At 43.6% G+C, this 22,150-nt stretch overlaps 1 protein-coding gene across 1 annotated transcript in view; it reads right to left on the minus strand.

Annotated features, from left to right (window-relative positions):
• Positions 1–22,150, minus strand: part of APBA1 (amyloid beta precursor protein binding family A member 1) — an 82,710-nt gene that overhangs the window by 24,496 nt on the left and 36,064 nt on the right. Inside the window, exons 2-4 of the mRNA XM_052645112.1 lie at positions 17,439–17,534; positions 13,068–13,107; positions 9,541–9,686 (exon numbers count right to left, since the gene is read on the minus strand). Of these exons, the coding sequence (XP_052501072.1) occupies positions 9,541–9,686; positions 13,068–13,107; positions 17,439–17,534 (282 nt within the window). The remainder of the gene's footprint in view (positions 1–9,540; positions 9,687–13,067; positions 13,108–17,438; positions 17,535–22,150) is intronic.

Here is a 22,150-nt window from a genome sequence, read left to right on the forward strand (position 1 = left end):
AGTGGCCGAACCACGGGCACTGCTGTGGTGATGGGGGTGGGGTGTGGGAAGAGCAGCTCCCTCACACCCTTGGTACTCACCTGGTGCCAAAGCTCTTGCTCTCAGCCACACGCCACTACTCATAAGCAACTAATTGTGTTGTCTGTGCTACCTCATGGTGGAGAAACTGGATGAGTCAGCCACCCAAACACTGAACAGCTGATCTGGTACACCCAGGAGACCAGGGCAGCCCCAGCCCCACAACTCATACTGATGGTCAAGACTTCGTGATCAAACAGTCTACTATGGGAAAGTCTGGAGGCAGCAACTGCAAGTGTTATCCTAACTGCTACAATGACAGTGGAAATATCTGTGCTTCCAAGGAGCGGCCCTAGGCTGCTGCTGTGCCACACAGATTCCTGATCTGTACCAGTTATAATCCTCAAGATGAACAACTGCTGTAAGAGCCTAACCTCTGTCTTCTTACCTCTCCTGAAATGATACAGCAGTAATATGTGAATTTCCATTATTTTTGAAACCAAAACTTAATGGCCTTTGGTCAAAATTCTTCGCCTGCTGGATGAGAAATCTAATCTGAAGGGCCCCTCTCAAAGGAAAGCAAGCCTGCCACCAATGAAACGCCCACTTTCTGTTTTTACTGGGATGGGTGATGAGGAAGAGGATCCAAAAGGCAAACCGAGTTCCATGAAAGGCGTTTTGAGAATTTTTTTATGAAGTCAAAAATATTTTGTACACTTAGAGTAACACCACCTTTAAATCACTTATGATGTCCAAGTGCCCTGAAGCAAATTAGAATTAAAAATTTAGGCATAAGTTTGGAAATCATGATGGGGGTCAGGGCCAGAATGAGAAGCTGGAGCAGCAGAGAAAGGTCTTAAAGCCTTAAGGCCCACATGCATCTTGAAGCAGGGGCTGATAACATCCATTTAAAGCCCTGGCTTTCATGAGACTTGGGGCTCACCATCAGCAGGCTGGTGGTCACCAAAGGACACGTGCAGCACAGTCCATCCAATCACTCCATCTACAACGTGTACTGAGTACCTGCTGTTGCTAAGACCCTCTAAGGCTAGTTATGCCCGGGATCCTCTGACTATTCTAGCTTTTCTTTCCCCAGCTAACCCTGGCTGAGCACTCAGCACATGCCCATATCCTTCTAAGCACTTCACATGTATCAATATAGAAGCTTACAATAACCCTGTGAGGCAGGCAGTGCATCATCCTCATCTTTCAGAAGAGAAAACTGAGGCACAGAGAGGCTCATTAACTTGCCCATGGTCACACAGCTATTAAGTGGCAGAACAGATAATTAAACTGGAAATCGAATTCTATATTCCAAATTGCTACGGTGCCAGCTGGACACGTTTCTCCTCTATAAACTTCTCAGTCCGTCTGTAAAATGGGGTTAATGATATCTACCTCACAGGATTCCCCACCCTCTCCATTTGGAGGAGTAAATGAGATAATGTACGTAAAGGGGCTGCTATCCATGTCAACATCTTCTTTATCAACCACAGACTTCTTTTGGTCAGATGGGAAATCAGCTGGCTTATACAAGGTTACACTAACAGAAATTCTCATTTTATAATTCAATCATAATTTTGAAACACCTAAATAAAATCTCTCCATAAAAGAATGGAAAAAAAAATCTGATCTTTTGGGGCAGGCTAGTAAAGACAGATGTAAGAATATTTGATAATGAACACGCCTTACAAAAATGTGTGGACCAAAACAATACCAAAATGCCATGGCGACAAACACACCACACTGCGTGCACACGAAGCAGTTTCTACAGCTCAGGCAGTTTCAGCACCTCGCCCCGTCTTCAGCGGAGGAGCAGAGAATGAAGTGGGAATGAGGGTGAAACGGAGCATGGTGATGCAGTGAGAGGAAGGGGCGAGTGAGCTGGCTGTACAGGGGATGTCTCTGCCTGCTTTAGATACTGACTGAGCGTAGGGCAAAGCGCCCTCTGGAAGTTTTTCCTAAAACATATTTAAAAGAATCCCAGCAACAAGACGATCAGGTATCACCATAGGGATAATGTATTCTGCTTTCAAGTAATTGTGGACGCTTCTGGTTAAACAAACTGAATTAAATCTCCTTAGTACAGGACTTCTCAGAGCCTTTGCTAGGAAAATACACGTGACAGATTCCAAAAATATCTATTTGGCGGTGTTTCTTGTGCTTATCTGCCAATGGGACCCCATCAGTGAGAAGCGCTGCACTTGACCAGAATGTGAGAGCACAGCTGGAGAACAGAGGCTCCTTCACACTGGACGGATGGTCCACACTTCTCTCAGGGGCCGGCTCCCGACCTGCAGCATACATTACCACCTCCTGGAGGGCGTATGAAAACAGGTTCCTCCCTGAGTTTCTGACTGGGTTGGGGCCTGAGAGTCTGCACTTCTAACAAATTCCCAGCTGGTGCTGCTGTTGCTGGTCCCACTTTGAGGACCATTGCTCTAATGCATTTCTAAATCATATGGGAAGCTTTCTGGAAGGTTATTCTTACTTCTCAAAAAAAGATGAACTAAGGCAGAAAGAATAGATTAGGGAGGGTGCAAAGATGAAAAAAAAAAAAACTGCAAAAAAATGGCAGATACCCTCTAGCTCTGCTGCTGCATTCAGATGTCCCTTGTATCTTACATTTTGGTAGATGGAAATGTCTTAGTTACAGATTCCTCAGCCTGCCTTGTATTTCGGTTACCTAAACACTCTCCCTGGCTCCCTCACGAGACTGCAGGTTTCTCAGGGTCAAGGACGTGGTTGATTTTTATCTGCTAAGAGGCCTTGTCACAGGGCTCCTGCACAGGGACAGTTTGCTTTTCGAGCCAGATTCATATCTAGAAAAACCACAACTCCAAATCTTCCCCCCATTTTGGCAAATACACCTGCACATTATTTGTAACTTAAGAAAACTGCAATTCTTCAGACTCCAAGTGTAAAGCCAGTATCACTATTAAATGTCAGCCCACAGTTGGTGCTACGTGAGTGACAGACACCACATAATTGACGGACAGACCAGGAATTAAAGCCTGCTTTGAAATGGAAACCCAAACATCAGGGGCAGAGCTGGCTCAGAGCAAAAGCACCTCACACACAGGGCCACAGCGGGGCTCCTGAGAGGAAGGCCTCCCTGGCATCCATCGTGTCAAATAAACAATGCAGGCAGAGGAAGGAGAGGGTCAAGCCAGGAATTACTCCAGTTTGTGGTGAGGATATCACTAAATGGGTTTCCAAATAAATCCACAGAGCATCCCTCCCCCCTTCCTTCCTGGATGGGCGTGGCTAGAAAATCGGCAGCCTCATTCTGCTTGTGCTGCCTCTCTCTAGAGGTGGCCCAGAGTAACTCATTCCTGAAAGGCCAGCCTCTTTAGGAGAAGCACGCAGCACCTTCCTCAGAGAAGGGAGTGCATGTGGGCACCCCAGTGCAGGCTTCCCTGGACCACCCGAGTTCATCTGGAGACCTGCTCTCAGCCCCTGGTTCCCCGTGCACGTGGTGAAGTCTCTGTGAACCATCCCCACAGTAACTTTCTTGGGGGCGAGGAAATAAACCACAGGTTCTGAACGCGGCCTTCTCCACTTATAATTTGAAAAAGTGGCAAGCTGGTTGTAAAGGCAAACAATCTGACAGGCATTTAAATGGATGTAAAAGGAACACGAGGCAGAAAATATTTAATGATAGGCAACATTCCTTTCAGATGCAAGAAGCACATTGTGAAATGATACTTATACATGAAATGCGACTGTTTAATCTCACCACTCTATAATGAATTCCTCACACTAGAGCAATTTGCTGTAAAAATAAATATACATTTTCCAGCTGCTTACTCTGCTCTAGGCAGGTCTAAAATGGATTTATAATCAGAGAGCCTGTCTTGCCTGTTTTGACTGACAAAGCCTTCTAATTTTTTGTTCAAATGATTTGTGGAACTTCTGGATACTAATCCTTTTTGAAGATTCAAAAGTAAACTTTCTGGTTTCTCATCAGGGAGCTGGACTTTAAAAATGGAAAAGAACACTCTCAGAAACCACTGGGGAAATCAGAAAGTATAACGTGCAGAGCACTTGGCCCTTGGAGGGGTCTGGCATGAGGATGCTGGAGTCTGGGGTCTCTCCCAAGACCTGCCCTACATTTGGGTGATGTGGCTGTGCCTGCTGTCCCCTTAAGGTCACTGAACACACACACGTGTCTCAGGGCAGCAGAAACACAGACTACTCTAGCTGTGGGAGTCAAGGACGACCCATCAGGAAGTCAATAAACAGAAACCAGGAAAAACTCATCTCAAAGCAACATGCAATACTTGGTCTCAGGGCTCCTCAGTACTCTTTCAGGAGTGGACTATTGCTTTGTTCTGGAGAATTCACCTGAATGGACCCTGGTAGTGTGCCTCAACAGGGAAACAGGTGCTCTGGCAATCTGGAGGAGATAAATCTTTGTCATGTGGCTCTGTCTTGGATCTAACAGGGAGGCAAAGATCTCTGGTTCTAGACTCTCATGCCAATAAAAATGTCCCAGAGGACACTGCAACAACCAAAAGCACTGCCTCTTTTCCAAACACCCCCTTTAGTGGTGGTCCCTGTCTATCAGAGAACCATCCAGGGTCTCTGTACTCCCACTGACCCAGGGAGAGCTAACAGTACCATTATTAACCCAGGAAACTAAGCGCTGGGTCAAGAATTCAGCTAAGTTACTCCATGGTATTACTGCCTCAGCATCCATTCTGTTTGGCCAAGCAGCCTGCCTGAACCTTAAACTGGTATTATTCCCTTCATGCACGCAAATGCTATGGAAAGCAGCCCGCAGAGTCACACGCACATGTCAGCTCCTAAAGGGACCCCACCCTCACTCATCAGCCCTGTCTCCCCCGGCTGCCCAGGAACTTCCCCAAGGTGCCCCTTAGGTAATACCTCCACTGAGCTCAGAAAAACCCCATTTTGGTTTGCACTGACCAATCTGGCCTTCATCTGGGAACCTCAAAGCATTCCACCCATGGACCCCAGTAAAGGCATGTGCCCAGGTCCTGCCTGCCTCCCCACGTGGCCTCTCTAGGTGTGCAGGTGCTTCCTCCAGGACTGCTGAGTCTTAAACTTCTCCATCTCAATTTCTCTTGTAGTCTTCTGCTCACCTGGGGGGTTTACTTAACAAATGCTGATATAACAAAATTATAATCATAACATATCTGGTAACCATGGGGACAGGAGGAGCCAGAACTCTGTCCCTAAAGATTGTGCTTTTCAAGTTCTCCTGTATGAGATAAGGCAGGATAACGCCTGAAAAGCAGCTTATTCTCAGGGAGTTTTGTGCATTCTTGAACTCTACACCTGGGAGATCCTAAATTAACATGGAAAACACTGTGGGGACATCTCCAGGTATTAATGTCACCTCTTTATGTTCAGGGAGAGGGTAAAAGATCAAGCAAGCTCTGACACACAGCTCAACAGAAACCTGAGATTCTACCAGCAGCATTATTGCGTCTGAAGGACCCAGAGGGTAGGAGGGTCGGTCTGATACATAGTCAGGAAGTGGTCTAGTTGGGAGTCACAGGGTAAGATGCACCTCTGGAGGTAGGGGTGGGACTTGATATAGCTGTAAATTACTCTCTGGATCATACATCCTAAATCCTAAAATGTCAGCAGTAGTAGTAGAAATAGTAGTAGTAGTGTTGGTCCCTCAGTCGAATCTGACTCTTTACAATCCCATGGACTGCAGCCCACAAGGCTCCTCTGTCCATGGAACTCTCCAGGCAAGAATACTGGAGTGGGTTGCCATTCACTTCTCCAGGCAATCTTCCTGACCCAGGGATCGAACCTGGGTCTCCTGCAGTTGCAGGCAGATTCTTTACCATCTAAGCCACTAGGGAAGCCAATAAATTGTCAATAGTGCTATCAAAAGTTGCAGCATGGGCTTCCTGTGCAGTGATGGGTAATGAAGGGCAGGGCCAGCGCTGACCTTGTCTACTATTCAGGGCATAGCAGAGCATGGGCAACTTCGTGAGACGAGCACCAGCCCTGGAGGAGGGGTGTGGGAGTGGGGGTAGAAGGACGTGAAGTACCACCCCTGCTCTGTGTGACCTCCACGACCTCCGTGGTTGCTGCTCTCTCCTCCCTCAGGCTTCCAGGCAGTGTCTCACCTCACAAGGGCGCCCCACACTCCTGTGGCCTTTTGATCCTGACACCCCTCTCTCCTCCTCCGGCACCCCCTTGTACATCTGCTGGCTTAATTCAGTTCTCATTTGTGCTGCTGAACTTGAGGGTAAGGATCTCACCTTATAAATCACTATTTTTCCTCCCTCCCAGGACCCTGCACAGCCTTGCACACATAAATGCTCAACAAATATTCTTCCCTTGATGAAGAGAGTTAAGGACTCTTGCTTCTCGTTCCACACTGCCATACAAAGCTCAGGATGAAGCCTGGGGATGTGTGAGAGACAAGACACATAAAGGGAACAGTCCCTTGAGGAGGGAGTTGACTCTGACCAATGGAAACTTGACAGAACCAAATCTGGCAAGTCCTAAGCTATTTCAACTTGCTCGACGTCCCCAGCTCTGATTTCGGTGGTGATGAAATGCCTGCGGCTCTAGCTGAGAACAGCCTCAGGGGCTCGCGCCCGAATGACACGATGGCACCCTCAGGGTCCCTGTCACCACCGGCTTGGCCACGGTTCTAGGGGCACTAGCGTCGTTGTGGGTATTCTAGAGGCTGCATTGCCATGGGGTCAGACCAGTTCAAACCAGTTCAAGCTAGTTTGGCTGGTTCAAACTAGCTGTGAATGACTTAAAACTAGACAAAAGTGGTTTCAGGGATCAAACAAGCTCGCTCCTTTTAAATCTTGACAAAACAGATGCAAACAGGTTACGGCTGGTTTGAACCGAGTTAGCCTTGCACTGACTTGGTTCAGATTAGCTAGAGAAGATCTGATCAACTGCTTACTTTTAGGTGAAGCAAGCCAGTTCAGCTGACTGTGGCTCAGATCATGAACTCCTTATGGCCAAAATCAGACTTAAATTGAAGAAAGTAGGGAAAACCTCTACACCATTCATGTATGACCTAAAACAAATCCCTTACAATTATACAGTGGAAGTGACAAATAGATTCAAGGGATTAGATCTGATAAAGTGCCTGAAAAACTACGGACAGAGGTTTGTAACACTGTACAGGAGGCAGTGATCAAAATCATCCCCAAGGAAAAGAAATGCAAAAGGCAAAACGGTTGTCTGAGGAGAGCTTACAAATGGCTGAGTGAAGAAGAGAATCAAAAGGCAAAGGAGAAAAGGAAAGATATTCATTTGAATACAGAGTTCCAAAGAAGAGCAAGGAGAGGTGAGAAAGCCTTCCTCAATGATCAATGCAAAGAAATAGAGGAAAACAACAGAATGGGAAAGACCAGAGATCTCTTCAAGAAAATTAGAGATATCAAGGGAACATTTCGTGCAAAGATGGGCACAATAAAGCACAGAAAAGATATGGACCTAACAGAAGCAGAAGATATTAAGAAGAGGTGGCAAGAATACACAGAAGAACTATACAAAAAAGTTCGTCATGACCCAGATAATCATGATAGTGTGATCACTCACCTAGAGCCAGACATCCTGGAATGCAAAGTAAAGTGGGCATTAGGAAGCATCATTATGAAGAAAGCTAGTGGAGGTGATGGAATTCCAGCTAAGCTATTTCAAGCCCTAAAAGATGATGCTGTGAAAGTGCAGCACTCAATATGGCAACAAATTTGGAAAACTCAGCAGTGGCCACAGGACTGGATAAGGTCAGTTTTCATTCCAATCCCAAAAAAAGGCAATGCTGAAGAATGTTTGAACTACTGCACAATTACACTCATCTAACACGCTAGCACAGTAATGCTCAAAATTCTCCAAGCCAGGTTTTAACAGTACATGTACTGAGAACTTGCAGATGTTTCAGCTGGATTTAGAACAGGCAGAGGAACTAGAGATCAAATTGCCAACATCCGTTGGATCATAGAAAAAGCAAGAGAATTCCAGAAAAGTGTCTACTTCTGCTTTACTGATTATATCAAAGCCTTTGACTGTAGATCACAACAAACTGGAAAATTCTGAAAGAGATGGGAATACCAGACCACCTTACCTGTCTCTTGAGAAATCTGTATGCAGGTCAAGAAGAAACAGTTAGAACCAGACATGGAACAATGGACTGGTTCAAAACTGGGAAAGGAGTACGTCAAGGCTATATATCATCACCCTGCTTATTTAACCTACACGCAGAGTACATCAAGCAAAATGGTTGGCTGGATGAAACACAAGCTGGAATCAAAATTGCTGGGAGAAATATCAATAACCTCATGTATGCAAATGACACCACCCTTATGGCAGAAAGCAACGAACTAAAAAGCCTCTTGGTGAAAGTAAAAGAGGAGATTGAAAAAAGTTGGCTTAAAACTCAACATTCAAAAAACGAAGATCGTGGCATCTGGTCCCATTACTTCACAGCAAACAGATGGGGAAACAGTGGAAAGGGTGATAAGACTTTATTTTCTTGAGCTCCAAAATCACTGCAGGTGGTGACTGCAGACATGAAATTAAAAGATGCTTGCTCCTTGGAAGAAAAGCTATGACCAACCTAGACAGTATACTAAAAAGCAGAGACATTACTTTGCTGACAAAGGTCCATCTAGTCAAAGCTATGGTTTTTCCAGTAATCATGTATAGATGTGAGAGTTGGACCAGAAAGAAAGCTGAGTGCTGAAGAATTGATGCTTTTGAACTGTGGTGTTGGAGAAGGCTCTTGAGAGTCCCTTGGATGGCAAGGAGATCAAACCAGTCAATCCTAAAGGAAATCAGTCCTAAATATTCATTAGAAGGACTGAAGCTGAAGCTCCAATACTTTGGTCACCTGATGTGAAGAACTGACTCATTGGAAAAGACCCTGATGCTTTGAAAGACTGAAGGCAGGAGGAGAAGGGGATGTCAGGGGATGAGATGGTTGGATGGCATCACTGACTCAATGGACATGAGTTTGAGCAAGCTCTGGGAGTTGGTGATGGACAGGGAGGCCTGGTGTGCTGCAATTCATGGGGTCACAAAGAGTCGGACATGACTGAACGACTGAACTGAAGCCAGTTCAATCTAGCTTGAACAGGATCGACACATTCAAAAGTAATGACACCTAGTTTGAACCACACTGTAGCATGAATTTTCAAGGCACTGATCTCTGTCAGCAGAAATGCAGTGATATTGTGCTCACATATTGGAAAGATAATATTTAAAATGCTGTCCTTCCTCATATTTCCACCTTTCCAAAGCTTATCATCGTATATACTTCTTCCTCAAGGCTGGCCATTAAGAACAATCAAATTATGTAGCATGTATGCATCAAGACTCCAACACACTTTGCAAATCTTTTTTCTGTTGAGAACTTTGGCAGGTACAGGTATAAGCCCTGCCTGCCATGTCACCTCAGTCCTCTCCACTAAACTTGGGACATGTGGTGCGGGGTGACCACTATGGACGGCTCAGCTGCCCACATTGGCCCACCACCCCCCCTCGAAGCACAGAGTACCCCCTCACCTTGATCCTGCTTACTGCTTCCTGGGCCTGCATCATTCGCACGTTTTTGGAGGGAGTTTTGTCCGAGAGCAGCTGGGTAGAGCCAAGGTAATTAGCAGCAAAAATGATTCCATCAATCAAGTCCTCAGGGTCACAAGGTCCAGGAACTGTAACACACAGACCGTGGTGGTGAGTGAGGCCACGTGTGCCCCTCATCACGCCCCCTCCCCTCTGCTACATGCCTCCAACACAGGTGGTCAGCTTCCGACACCCCTGAACAGGTGCATCTACCTGAGACTCTAAGGCATCTCTCTGATCTCCCTTCACTATGCCCTCATTTTCAAACAGAAGGGAAAATTCTTCCTTAGAGGAGTCAACTTCACCCAGACCATTTACTATGAGAAACAACGTGAATATTTATTTAAACATGAAATGTAAAATCCATTGATAAATGATGTTGTTTTTTGGGACAAGGAGCACTATACCATCACCTCTGGCTCTCCTGTGTCTAGTCAGCTTCTGTCACACAGTGGGTATCAAATAAATGTTTGCTGGACAAATGGTTAGATGAACAGAAGGCCATCTTGTTAGACAGCCTCATCATACAGTAGCTCCTCTGCTTGCCACTGATTCATATCACCTACCCCCTCCATTCTATCCATAATGCGGAAAATAAATATTATAAATCAGAAAAATGAGTATTTGCTGCAGAATGTCTGGATTCCCCAAAGAGCCTCTAACCTGAAGTCTGCAAGAGAGGTAACATGACCTCAGAGTTGTGGTCTTGTGCTAATAACGTTGTTGACTTACCCGCTATAACGTGCCCGGCCTGCATCCACATACATGCCAATTCCAAGGAAGTTTGGAATTTCCTGTTCTCATTCACCAGCCTTTAATTTTAAATATTTAAAACGGAAGCATCTGACTCTAACCAGTGCTGTTGTTTAGTTGCTCAGTTGTGTCTGACTCTTTTGTGACCCCATGGACTGTAGTCCATCAGGCTCCAGGATTTCCCAGGCAAGAAGACAGGAGCGGATTGCCATATCCCTCTCCAGGGGATCTTTCTGATCCAGGGACAGAACCCATGTCTCCTGCATTGGCAGGCAGGGTCTTTACCACTGAGTCACCTGGGAAGTTTGATTCTAACCATGATCACCTATAAACCCCACTGGAAATTAAAATGTGTTGGGACTAATACATAACTTTACAACAGATGTGATAAGAAAGGCATTTTAATTCTGCAATGAAAACATATGTATTTTCTTTGGCTTGAATGCTATATTTGGAAAGACTAAAATATACTTTTTAACCCACTGTTAAAAACTCAGGGTCTTAAATTAGACAACTCGAAATGGAAACAATTTGCTTTTTCCTCTTGAAGAGCTAATCTGGAATGATTTTTTATTTTTATCCTTACACATCAAGCTCATCTTGAGTTTAAACAGCTGGTTCCTGTGATAAGCTGCTTATCAGGGTACAGACAACGTAATCTATTTGTTTTCCTAAAACCACGGTGCTGGTGGAAAAAAAGAAATTAACTGTTTTAGGAGAGGTCTTCACAAAGCATCTGTGTAGAAATTAAATCAGGAAACCTGTTAAGTTTTCTGATTCTCAATCTTTCTGAGAAAGGTTTCTGGACAAACACTGAGGGGTACAGCCAAACCTGCCTCTACCACATACCAGTCATTTCTGTGCTTCTTGAAAGACACATGCTTCCTACCCTGAAGGTTTTACAGATATGAGCAGAATTCAGGTTATTTACAATGTATAACTTTAGTTATATAGCAGGGAAGCACTGTCAAAGTAAAATAATACATGGACAAGTTTGGATCTATACTATGTCTTGTAAAAAGTAAAATATCATCATAAATCCCAGTGACGGATTTATAATGTTAGATAAATATAATCATTTTTGACAAACGAGAAAAAAGACCTCATCCGGAATAGCAACTTTTAAAAAACTTCGATTTATTTTGTGAAAATAATGAATGTTAAAAAAAAAAAATGAAACATCTTCTCTATGGGACTTCCACTATCATATATTCATTGGTGGGTTTAGCTCTCCTTACTGAAAAGGGTCCCTTTTCAACCACAGTAAGTATGAATATGCAGATATGTTTAAGAGTAATCCAGGTGATATTTAAGTGACTATATAAATGTCAAGAAGCTGGGAGAGAAATATTGGACCTAAACAAATACATATTTGAGATACAATTTTATGTCAATTATTTTCTAGTGAAATTGACTAGAATCAAATGTCACTGTACTACACTCACAAAAAATAATCCTAATTTCATTTTACGCTTAGTGCTAGTGTAACTTTTTTAAAGGTAAAAAAATTAAAGTTATAGTTCTCCTAAGTCAAAGAATTGCAGACTTTCCTTTTCAGCGATGCCTTTGTGTTGCTCTATGGGTGAACACGCACACACATTATATCTTCACATTCATGTTGATGCTGAGCTTGGAAATCTTGAAGAAGAATAGTTTCTAAATTCCTCAAAACTCCCCCAAGTGCTCTTGTGGAGTTCTGGATCTTTGCAAAAACAACGCATACAATTTCCAGGTTACTCAAGAAAACAAGCTTGTCCTGGGCTTCAGAGGAAGGTTTATGGATTCAGGTAACTCTCGGGCAGTGGAACATACATAGAACCTAAAGGTCAGACACAATGTCTGGGTATCCTATGGCCCCCAGAAAACCCTCCTTCAAGAATATGATAATCCCCCTGCTCCCTCAAATCGTCTGCCATCCTCCCTGGTAGAGGATCAGTAGCCGTACCATGTGTGTGGTCTGACCTCAAGTTGCGGCGCCTAGTCTGCACCGAGTTTTGGCCCCACCAGACCTGTTGATGGAGTACACTTGGCCAGTGAATAACCTGCACGACCACGTGTGGCTCTCCTGCATAGATTATCGATTCCATGGAGAATGGTGAAGTTAAGACTGCCGGTTTCCAGCCTGTCTCTGAGACTCTCACTGAAGGATCTAGGGAAGGCTGCTCACCCTCACTCCATGCCTTAGTTCTCATGCATTACATGGGGATAATGATAAAAGCCACTTCACAAGATCAGTCTAAGGATTCAATTAGTTATCAGTACCTGGGAGAGTAAGAGAGCTTGATAACTGTTACTATTATTAGCTCACCCAAGCAAGAGACAGGAATTACGGGGAATTTTTTATTTTTTTAAACTTCCTCGTTAGTTAAACACTGTTTCTAATTGAATGGTTCCTGATAAATGCAAGAGGTATACTGGATTGGAAATAAGGAGACATGGGTTTTGAATCCAATATGGCCAGTTCTAGGCTAGGCAAAACCCCCCCGACACCCCGCAGCCTCACTGTCTTCTGGACAGAATCAGCAAGGGCAGGGAGGAGGGTCTTTTGAGAGATTCATGGCTATTGCTGTTTTAGTCTAAGATTTTAAGACTGAAGACTGAATAAGTGACTCTGTGGCCTTTCCCACTAGCATCTTACAGCCCAGTTCTTCCAATACTCAAAATGCTAAAAGATTCATGAATGACTCAGTGTTTAGTATTTCCTTTTCAGCTCTTACCTTCAACGTAGGTTGGGAATGAAGCCAAGCTTTTTCTTGACTGTAATTAAGACAAAAAGTTTCAAAAAGGGCAAAGCATCATTAAAAATGCATTAACACAACCATCCATGCAAAATGAAAAATAAATATATCACCAATGGCAGATATTAACCAGATGTCAACTATTTTTGGCTACGGACAATGAAGTGTGAATAAATATACGCATTTATTATTAAAAGCTACCTGCAGCCCAGAACCATCCATTCATATTTTAGATAATCTAAAAACCCTACATCCCACAACCAGAGAAATGTTTGTTATCTTAAAAAATAATCCATGGACCAAAATTCATAATCAGCAGTAACAATAAAAGGCTCAATTTATATTTGTAAGAATCTAGGTGTGTGAGAAACTGTTGATTAGTAAAGGCACCAATAATATGATTATATGTTAAAATTAAGAATTCCCTTTGAGAATTTTATTCCACTTTAGGTCTTTGCAGGGCAAATTTTATTTGTACTTGAGGTCTGATCTCTCACTGTGCTAAAAATGGTTGCTAGGGTTTTTCTTTTATTTCTTCCTTTCATCTCTTACTGGTGTATTTTAGTTTAAAAATTCCATTACATAAGTCATTATTATGTGTTACCATGTATTATATATTATTCTTAAAATAAGAGTCCAATAAACAAAGACGTTTAAGAAGCAGTTAAAAAATCTGTCACAATAATGATTTATGTAATGGAATTTTTTATATTAAGTAAAACCCCATAGCAAAGGTTAGTCTCCCAACAGCATCCTTGAAGTGGATATAATCAGTTAGAAAGTTTATAGAACCTGACTGGATGACAGTTTAAATGCCAGCTCTCAGAGGACCAACACTTAACCCTTGGTTCCTTTCACAAGCAAATGTCCCAGAGATAACTCTCAGTGGAATAAGAGTCAGTAATTCATTTCTACTTCAACCATAACAGAATTTGCAGCTGACAGTCTGGGGCAGGATGAGGTGAGCATTGTAGGAGGGTCGAGAGCTAGTGTAGAAGCGTCCCTAAAATGGGCAAAATCAGAGTCTGCACGGCCAAGGGTTATCTGCAGAAAGCCTAAGGACTGTCACTGCTAAGAATCTACCAGGTGTTAGGTGATGATACAGAACAAGACTACCTAATACACACAGCTGCTCAGCAGGGTGACTTGAATTGATGGAGACTGATAGAGGGAAGGGCCCTGGGTGATGGCTGGGATATCATGGGGAACAACTTCACATCGCAGCACTTGATATAGTTCATACAGTGCTCTTCATTTGGAAGATGGGAATGGTAAAGGGGTGATAAATTAAATTTGCATAACATTCAAAAAAGAAAAACAGTAATGTTAACTGTTATGTGAAAAACTGGAAGGAGTAAAAGAAACAATTTTAAGACTTTAAACTCAACCCAAGACAAGGACAAGAATTCAACACTAATCACACAATACACAATGCAGGGTAATCTCAGTAAACGTGCTGGAGATGTGCTCACTGGGATGAAAAAGCTCCTCATACCAAAGCAGGGTTTCTGGTTTCAGAAAAGAATTACCTTTAGGGACACTAAGGACACAAGTTCACCAGGAATGAAAAGTTCCTGGCTGCTAAAGCATTTATGGCAAAATGTACACCTACTGAACTTATGTGGTAGGATTATGTGGATAGGAGAAAAAGGGAACTCCGATTTCAAAAATGCTTTACGTTAATTTTACTTTCTATTTACTCAAGTGAGAAGATAGGCCCAGTTGAGTGCCTGCTGGCTTAAAACTCTGTTTCTTTAAAGAAAAAAAATCTATAACTTCATGGTATGCAGATGAAAGCTAGCTTCTTCACAAGTGCCTAAGACTTTTAGATTAGTATTCCCCAACCATTTCCCTCTCCTTGCCCTCAGCATTTAGGGGCAATAAGGGCTTTATTTCATCTAATCAAAATGGTTTAAATTCCAGGTACAACTAAGAAGCCAATTTATATTTTCTTGGACTATTTGGATATTTTTCTGAATGCGAATCTCAAGGACAGTGCCCAGATTTGAGCAGAAGCTACAGAAGAATCGCTTTAGTCTACAGCTCTAAAAGCTACCATTTTCTTTAGAGTCACAACGAAGGGCATGTGGTTCATTCGTGTATTCTCTATTCATGGGCTCATGACTGGCTTTCTTTAGTCTCGAGGGCAGTAAACTTTTTTTTTTTTTTAAAGAGTTTTGTGAAATGAAAGAATCTATAATTATTGCACACAAAGAGGATTTTCATCATTATTTCTAAAGATATGCAGAAACATGTGCCAGGTCCTGTAGGAACTGGGAAACTAACAAATTTGCCTTGCTTATTATATCTGATGAATAATCAAATGCTGAATATTCAGATGTCTGATGAGCCCTTTGTTTTCTCACATGTAGACAGAAATGAACATTAGTTGATCCTTCACATTCAAGAATTAACAGAGACACATTCAAGAAGATAAAGGCCAAATCTTTGGGATGTTCAAGAGGTCACACAAATCGTGTGTAGAGCCTGGAGTCCTGAACAATGAAATAACAACACACAAGCTACCTGTTCATACAGTGTATGTCTTGCAAGTACTCTTCACCCCAGGGACAACCGACTGTGATGTTAAGAGCCTGGGCTCTCCAGAACTCTGGATTTTAAACCTGGCCCTACCACTTGTGACATCTGGGACGTAAGGTCAGTTACTTAACCTCTCAGCTTCCTCCATTAATAAATGAAGACAATAATTCCTACCTCATAGAAGTCATTTAATGCTTAAATGAGATACTATGCGATTTGCTTGGCCTGGTGCCTGAATGCTATAAATGCTCAAGAAATGGTTAACTCTCACCACCGTTATCATCACTGTGGCTTTCCTTCTTGCCATTCTGCCACCTATTCGTGTGCTATGAATAAAATATATGGCGTGCAGGGCCAGAAGAAACCACCCTGTTACTCCTGTTCCCGAGGCCTGATCAAGACCAGAGGAGGACAAAGCATATTTCAAATCTAAATTCTAATGTTGCTGTCATTTCTGAGACTGTCTCCCTGTGTTTGTTTGCTTTAATACGAATAGATTAATAAAAAGTACTTATCCCCTGCATGAATATTTAATGGCAAACGCATGTGTATTCAATGATACGTCAAGGGTAAATTTTAACTAAGACTCCTTTTTAGAAGTGATCTGCCACTCAGGTTAAAATGGAGATCACTTTCTCCACTGAATTTAACTTCTTTTATCAGCAAAAGGAAGGAAAATGAGACAATCATTCATTATGTGGTTTATCTCTTTCATGCATATCCCCAGTGCTGATTAGGCATTATCTATATTTAGAGCGAGCTGAGCCCACACATCAGATGATCGTGCAGGTCAGTACTGACCTGATGCTAGTTCATACACAGGTGGGAGGAGCAGTTAGCCAGGTGTAAAAGGACAGTGGGTGCTGGAGAAGGCAATGTTTCCCCCTCAGGGAAAAACACCTGCCCTTTTCTAGCCTCAGAAACCTTCGTAGGAGCCAGCAGCATCTTCTCTCTCAAATATTCTCTGCCAGAGCAGAGCATGGCCTCCATCAGCAGGGTGACCATATGATTTGCGGTTCAAAGAGACACTTTACAGTTGCACTTCCCAGCAGCCCCTAGCCACACGTAGTTATTTAATTAAAATGCAATAAAATGAAAAATTCAGTTTCTCAGCGCCGCTGGCCACATCTCAAGGGCTAGCGAGGCACACAAGGCTAATGTGTGTCTACCAAAGAGGACAGTCCAGAAGCAGGACGTTTCCAGCAGCACAGGGACTCCTCTTGGATAGCACTGCTTTAGAGTGAGAAGGGGTGCTCACCAGGTGTACTGCTTGGACAACAAGCATGAACAAGAACCACCCCAGATAAACAGGACAAGCAGTCGCCCTGTTGTCAAAAAGCTATTTTACTTGCGCCTGAAATAAATGAGTATTTAAGAAACCAGCCCACTTCCCAAACCACATAGCAACTCTAATGCCATGGCATCGAGGCTCATAACCTCACGGCTCAACAGTTTTTGATGTTTCACGTTCAAGAGAATTTTCTGCAATCAAGGAAATGTTCTGTAAACTCTGCTTCCAGTACAACAGCCACTAGTCACGTGTGGCTACTGAGCACCTGAAACGTGGCTAGTGTGCCTGAGGAAGTGACTTTTTCATCTTATTTATGAATTAAAATAGACACAAGTGGCTAGCGGCTATTGAACGGGATGGCACAGCTTTAATCACTGAATTCCATGCTGGAGAGATGAGGACTGTTCTCCCTACGGTACTCTGGGTCAGCAACTCTATGGGAAGCCGGGTAAAGCATAAACCAGAATTAGAATAAAACGTAATGGACTGATGGCTTTTGAAACAAAATGGTATCTTACCTCTTTATTTGTGGAGGCTTCCGCGGGGTCACCAGGATGAAGGGGTGTGCTCAAAGACTCTGCACCCAGGGGTGAGGAACTGCCCGGAGATGGGGACTGGAAAACAGCAAAGAAAAACACAGTGAGAACTGCACGGGGAAGGGCAGGGTGAACCGCTTGGGCTTGGGGACCTGGGGAAAGAGGAGAAAGTTGCACGACTGAAGAACATTTCAGTAGTGAGAAAACTTTCTGGAACGGAGCTGCCAATGGTGCCTAGAAGGCTTGGATTTGTCAAGCTTTCTTTAAATTCCTGCCCTGTTTTCACAGAGGCCCTTACAGTTCCCCTTCTCCCTCCATCCACCACCTCAGGCCAAGTGTTGAAACACAGCAAAAGCTGATGACCGAACTTCAAGCACAGATGAATAAAGCTAATAGTGATACTCAAGTGGTTGGTTTCTGTTTTTAAAACATTTTTCTTATTGAAGGATACAAAGACTTTGGATGCTAAATGTCTTAAAAAACCACCTGTCCAAGATGACCTAAATGAAAAAGTAAAAATTAAAGCATAAATTTTTTAAAGAGGCAGCTGGGACTGGTTTTGATGAATGGAAACTGAACCAGTTGTAAAATATTTTGTCTGATTTAACCCAGCAGCCACGGAAAACAGGTATTTCAGCATCCAAACAACGTTACCTTGGTGACTCTTAGAAGAGTTAAACTCTTTGTTAAGCAATATGTTTAAAAATAAGGCTTATCACTTAAAATGAACAAACTACAATAAAAGATACAACACGGCTAAATCTCAAGAATATTAAGAAAAGGTTAAAGGCACAGAGAAGCAAAAGCAGTTTGATTTCTTCAAAAACAAGGAAAATGAAATAATTTATTATATAAGGAGAAGGAAGAGAAGGGTATAGACTTGAGGAAGAGAAGGAGCCTTCAAAATTACCGGTAATTTTCCATTTGTCAAATTAGGTGATGAGAACACTGTTTTATTTTTTATAATAAACACATCTTTTTAAAAATCTATTTTTAATTGGAGGATAATTGCTTTAGAGCATTGTGCTCATTTCTTCCATACCACAACACGAATCAGCCCTAAGTATACATATGTTCCCCTACCTCTTGAACCTACCCCCGACCCTATCCCACCCCTCTAAGTTGTCACAGAGCACCAGGTTGAGCTCTCTGTGTTACACAGCAACTTCCCAGGAGCTATCTGTTTTACCTATGGTAATGGATATGCTTCAATGCTACTTTCTCAATTTGTCCCATCCTCTCCTTTCTCCACTTAAAAAAACACTTTTAAATACTCATTGATCTACTTAATAATAAAAGAAAAAGAAAAAAAAAAAGACTTAGAAAAGGTTTGGAAAGCAGGGGTTCCATCAGGCATGTTACTGCCCCCAGGTGATGGGCTCAGGCTCCCTGTGCGGGCCCTGCTTGAATGGATCTGAAGCTCCAGGCCAGTGAGGGTGTTTAAAACTCTCCCCAGCTGATCCCCAAAGATTTCTGCATGCTCCCAAAATCTGGGGGATGAGGAAAATCTTCAGGTGAGCCACAGGGATGCTGAAGAATTCTGTAGCCATGGTCCTCGGAGAGCAAGAACACACAGCTTCACAGCTTGTTTGATGGAAGGCATAAAACCTAGTCCAGGTAAAGACCTATTCTCTGAGGAAGTGTAGGGATATGAGTGAGGAGAGGTACATGCTGGGCAAAGAAAGCAAAATCACATGAGCAGTAGCTTGAGCCTGCTCCTGATCTCTGGAGACCGAGCCCCAGGGGAAGTGGGGGTACAGAGACATCAGGAATGTATCTCTGCTTGGGGAAGGTGCAGAGGAGGGGAGGGAGCATGTTCATACATGCGGGGGGGGGGGGGGTGGTCAGCAAGCACTGGGTGAAATCACAAAAACAATAAATTCTTTCCAAAAAGTCTCAGTTACAGGAAATACCCAATGAACTGAAGGATGATGTGAGACAGAGTTACATGCACAGACATGGTGCTGTCTTGTGTTGCTGCGAGGCCTGGATGTGTTTCCCATGAGCTGATGGACCTGATTCTGAGCAGAGAGGTGAGGATTAGCGAGCCTCTTCATCACACACGTGCAGAAATCAGCTGCTCCATAGTTAAGCCAAGAGGACACACATCAGGGTGACATGAGGTACAAAGTACCTGAGCCCCTCGGTCTCTGGATGCAAGAAAGGTGCCCTGTGTGCCTCTGAAAAGAACACGTAGAGCTTTTCATTTGGCACCCCCAGAGAGGTGGTGGGGACTTGCTGAGTTAGCTCTATGTCTGGCCTACTCAAAATTAATGGAGTAGTTTTCATGAGAATTTAATGCCTTTAAATTTTCCTAGTTTTTCAAATATGAAGCACTTCTTAGATATTTATGTCTATTTTTCCCCAAGTAATTTTCTCTGTCACAAAGATTTTAAAGGTCTAGTCCCTGGGGAAGCTAGCACAGCTGCTTTTTCTTTAATTGCTTGGTTTGAGGGCCAATGTATCACTTTCATTAAAAAAAAAAAAAAAAAGCTCCCAAAGTATCCCATAGTGCCTATTTCTCTAATTAGTTTCTGTTGCAAAGCTTCTAAAAATGGAGGCTTTACAGTGCTGTGAGCACCAGGTCATCTCTGGATGATGTGAGAAGACAGGTTATCTGCAGAGCAGGCTGGGGTACAGAAGAGGCAGGTCGGACCCCACAATAAGGCTTGGTGACCAGCGCCAGTCACCTACCACGGAACCCCAGAGAAGAGGGTACACGTGACTCTGGTGGGCACTGTCTCGCCGAGGCTCTTACGGGACCCACACCAGGCCTGATTAGGAGCCACTTCTCTACCCTAGCCTTCCACATGCAGATGAGGCCCCTTGAGCTTCCGTTTGCACATGCAATTACTGACCTCCATCTAGAGCGTTCTCCCTCGTTCTCTCCTTCGAAACTGCTCATCTTGTTGAAGCCTTCTCAGACTGTTCAAGCTACTATTCTCCCCTGATGACACATCCCAGGTTTTGTAATTATCTGTTTCTGTGTGTGCCTCCCCTTTCCCAAGAACTCTTTAGCAAAGCTCTTGTGTTCATCTTGGTGATCCAAGTGCCTCGCCCTGGGCACTTGTGAACAGCAGGGACTCACTCAGTAAATGTTCACTGACTAAATGACGTCAATGTGGTTTTCAGCCTTACCATGTTTTCCAACTTGTGCCAAAAGCAGTCAACAACTACTCTCTTGTATTATTTTTGGAGGTCAGTCATAAGCCTCTTTCTGTTATGGGACCCCTACAGTGCTACATCTGCATTTTGAAGTAGAAAAGTAGAGAAATGGCCTTTGCCAGTGAAGACTCCGACCTTAGCTCCGGCAAAGTTCCTTTAAAGCACAAAACTGTCCCCAAGAGATTACCCTACCTGGAAGCCTACTACCCAGCTATACCACTGCTGACAAAGTCAAGATGGACAAGCACCTTCAGAGCAGACATGGACTCCACGGAGCCCAAGCCAAGGGGTTAATGTCAATTCATCTCAAAGGTCTGCTTTAAAAGTCCTCTGCCCCTCACCCCAACTTCTGTCTCTTCATATGCTGAAGAGTGGAGAGAAAACCAGAAATTGGAAAATAGTTTTTACTTTCAAAGAATGTACTGGAGGCAAAATTTAACCAATGATATGAGGCAAAAAGTAAAAACTATCATTACATATTTCTGTCTGTAGTTTCATGCTTTCTGGGTTCCTGGATGGATATTCAATTTCAGGCAAATGAGACCAAGGGTGGGAAGCAAAGGTGGGCTTGGAGATTCACAAAGGTGAGTGCCATATCGGGTCTCTAGGAAGGCACTGTTCAAAGATGACTCGACAACTCCCTGCTCTGGAATTACAGGAGGTCTCCTTAAGCTCAACAATTTGTTTTCTATAGATTATGTTCTAGCTGATTCATCGCAGCTCTGGGGTGGTAAAAGCAGAGCTCCCAGTCTTCAGACTTAGGCTCTTCAATGCCAGGACAAGAGATGGATAATCCTGTCCTTAGGTCCAAGGATGCAAGAGCATCTGGAGGGAAAGCCAACCAGTCATTTTCATTCACTGGACATCTCTTAGGGGCACATAAACTGTTGATGGTTGGGGGAGAGATAGACAAACAGTTCATGGCACTTTCAGGCTATGCTTGTAGGGGTGAAAAGCAGTGCACGATTAATTATTACTTATTTATTCCTCCAGTAGATATTTCAGCACCTCCTTGTGTTCCTAGCACTGGACCTAGAAACAAAGAGGCAAGAGATGTTATGGTTGTTCCATCCACCCCTTTCCAAGGAGGAGGAGGAAACGTATGAAGTCCGCGCCACGGCAGGTGGCGCAGACATGCATTCATACACGGAGACAGAGCTGGGAGGGCCCACTTCTGCAGGAGGGAAGGAGTGTGTACCGGCAGTGCTACTGCACTGGGAAGGCACTGCTTCAGCTGAGCCCTGAAACCTGGACGGTCTTCATGCAGCAGGATGGGACTGGGAAGAGGTTGAAGGTGCTAGAGACAGAGGCAGGGAGGGAGGCACAGCTCTGCAGGGAGGCAAGAAATGGGCTGAACAGCAGGGCTGGGACCAGTCACTGGAGCCCCACTTGGGGACAGACTGTGCCTACTCTCTGCCCAGAGGCTATTTTCTTTATAAGTCACTGGCCTGTTGTCCTCATTGGAGAAGCACATTCTAGGCACTTTAATAACTATTTCCTGAATTGAATTGGAAAATCTAAAGGACTGA

This window comes from Budorcas taxicolor, chromosome 8 (genome assembly GCF_023091745.1).
Source record: "Budorcas taxicolor isolate Tak-1 chromosome 8, Takin1.1, whole genome shotgun sequence".
Lineage (NCBI taxonomy): Eukaryota > Metazoa > Chordata > Mammalia > Artiodactyla > Bovidae > Budorcas > Budorcas taxicolor.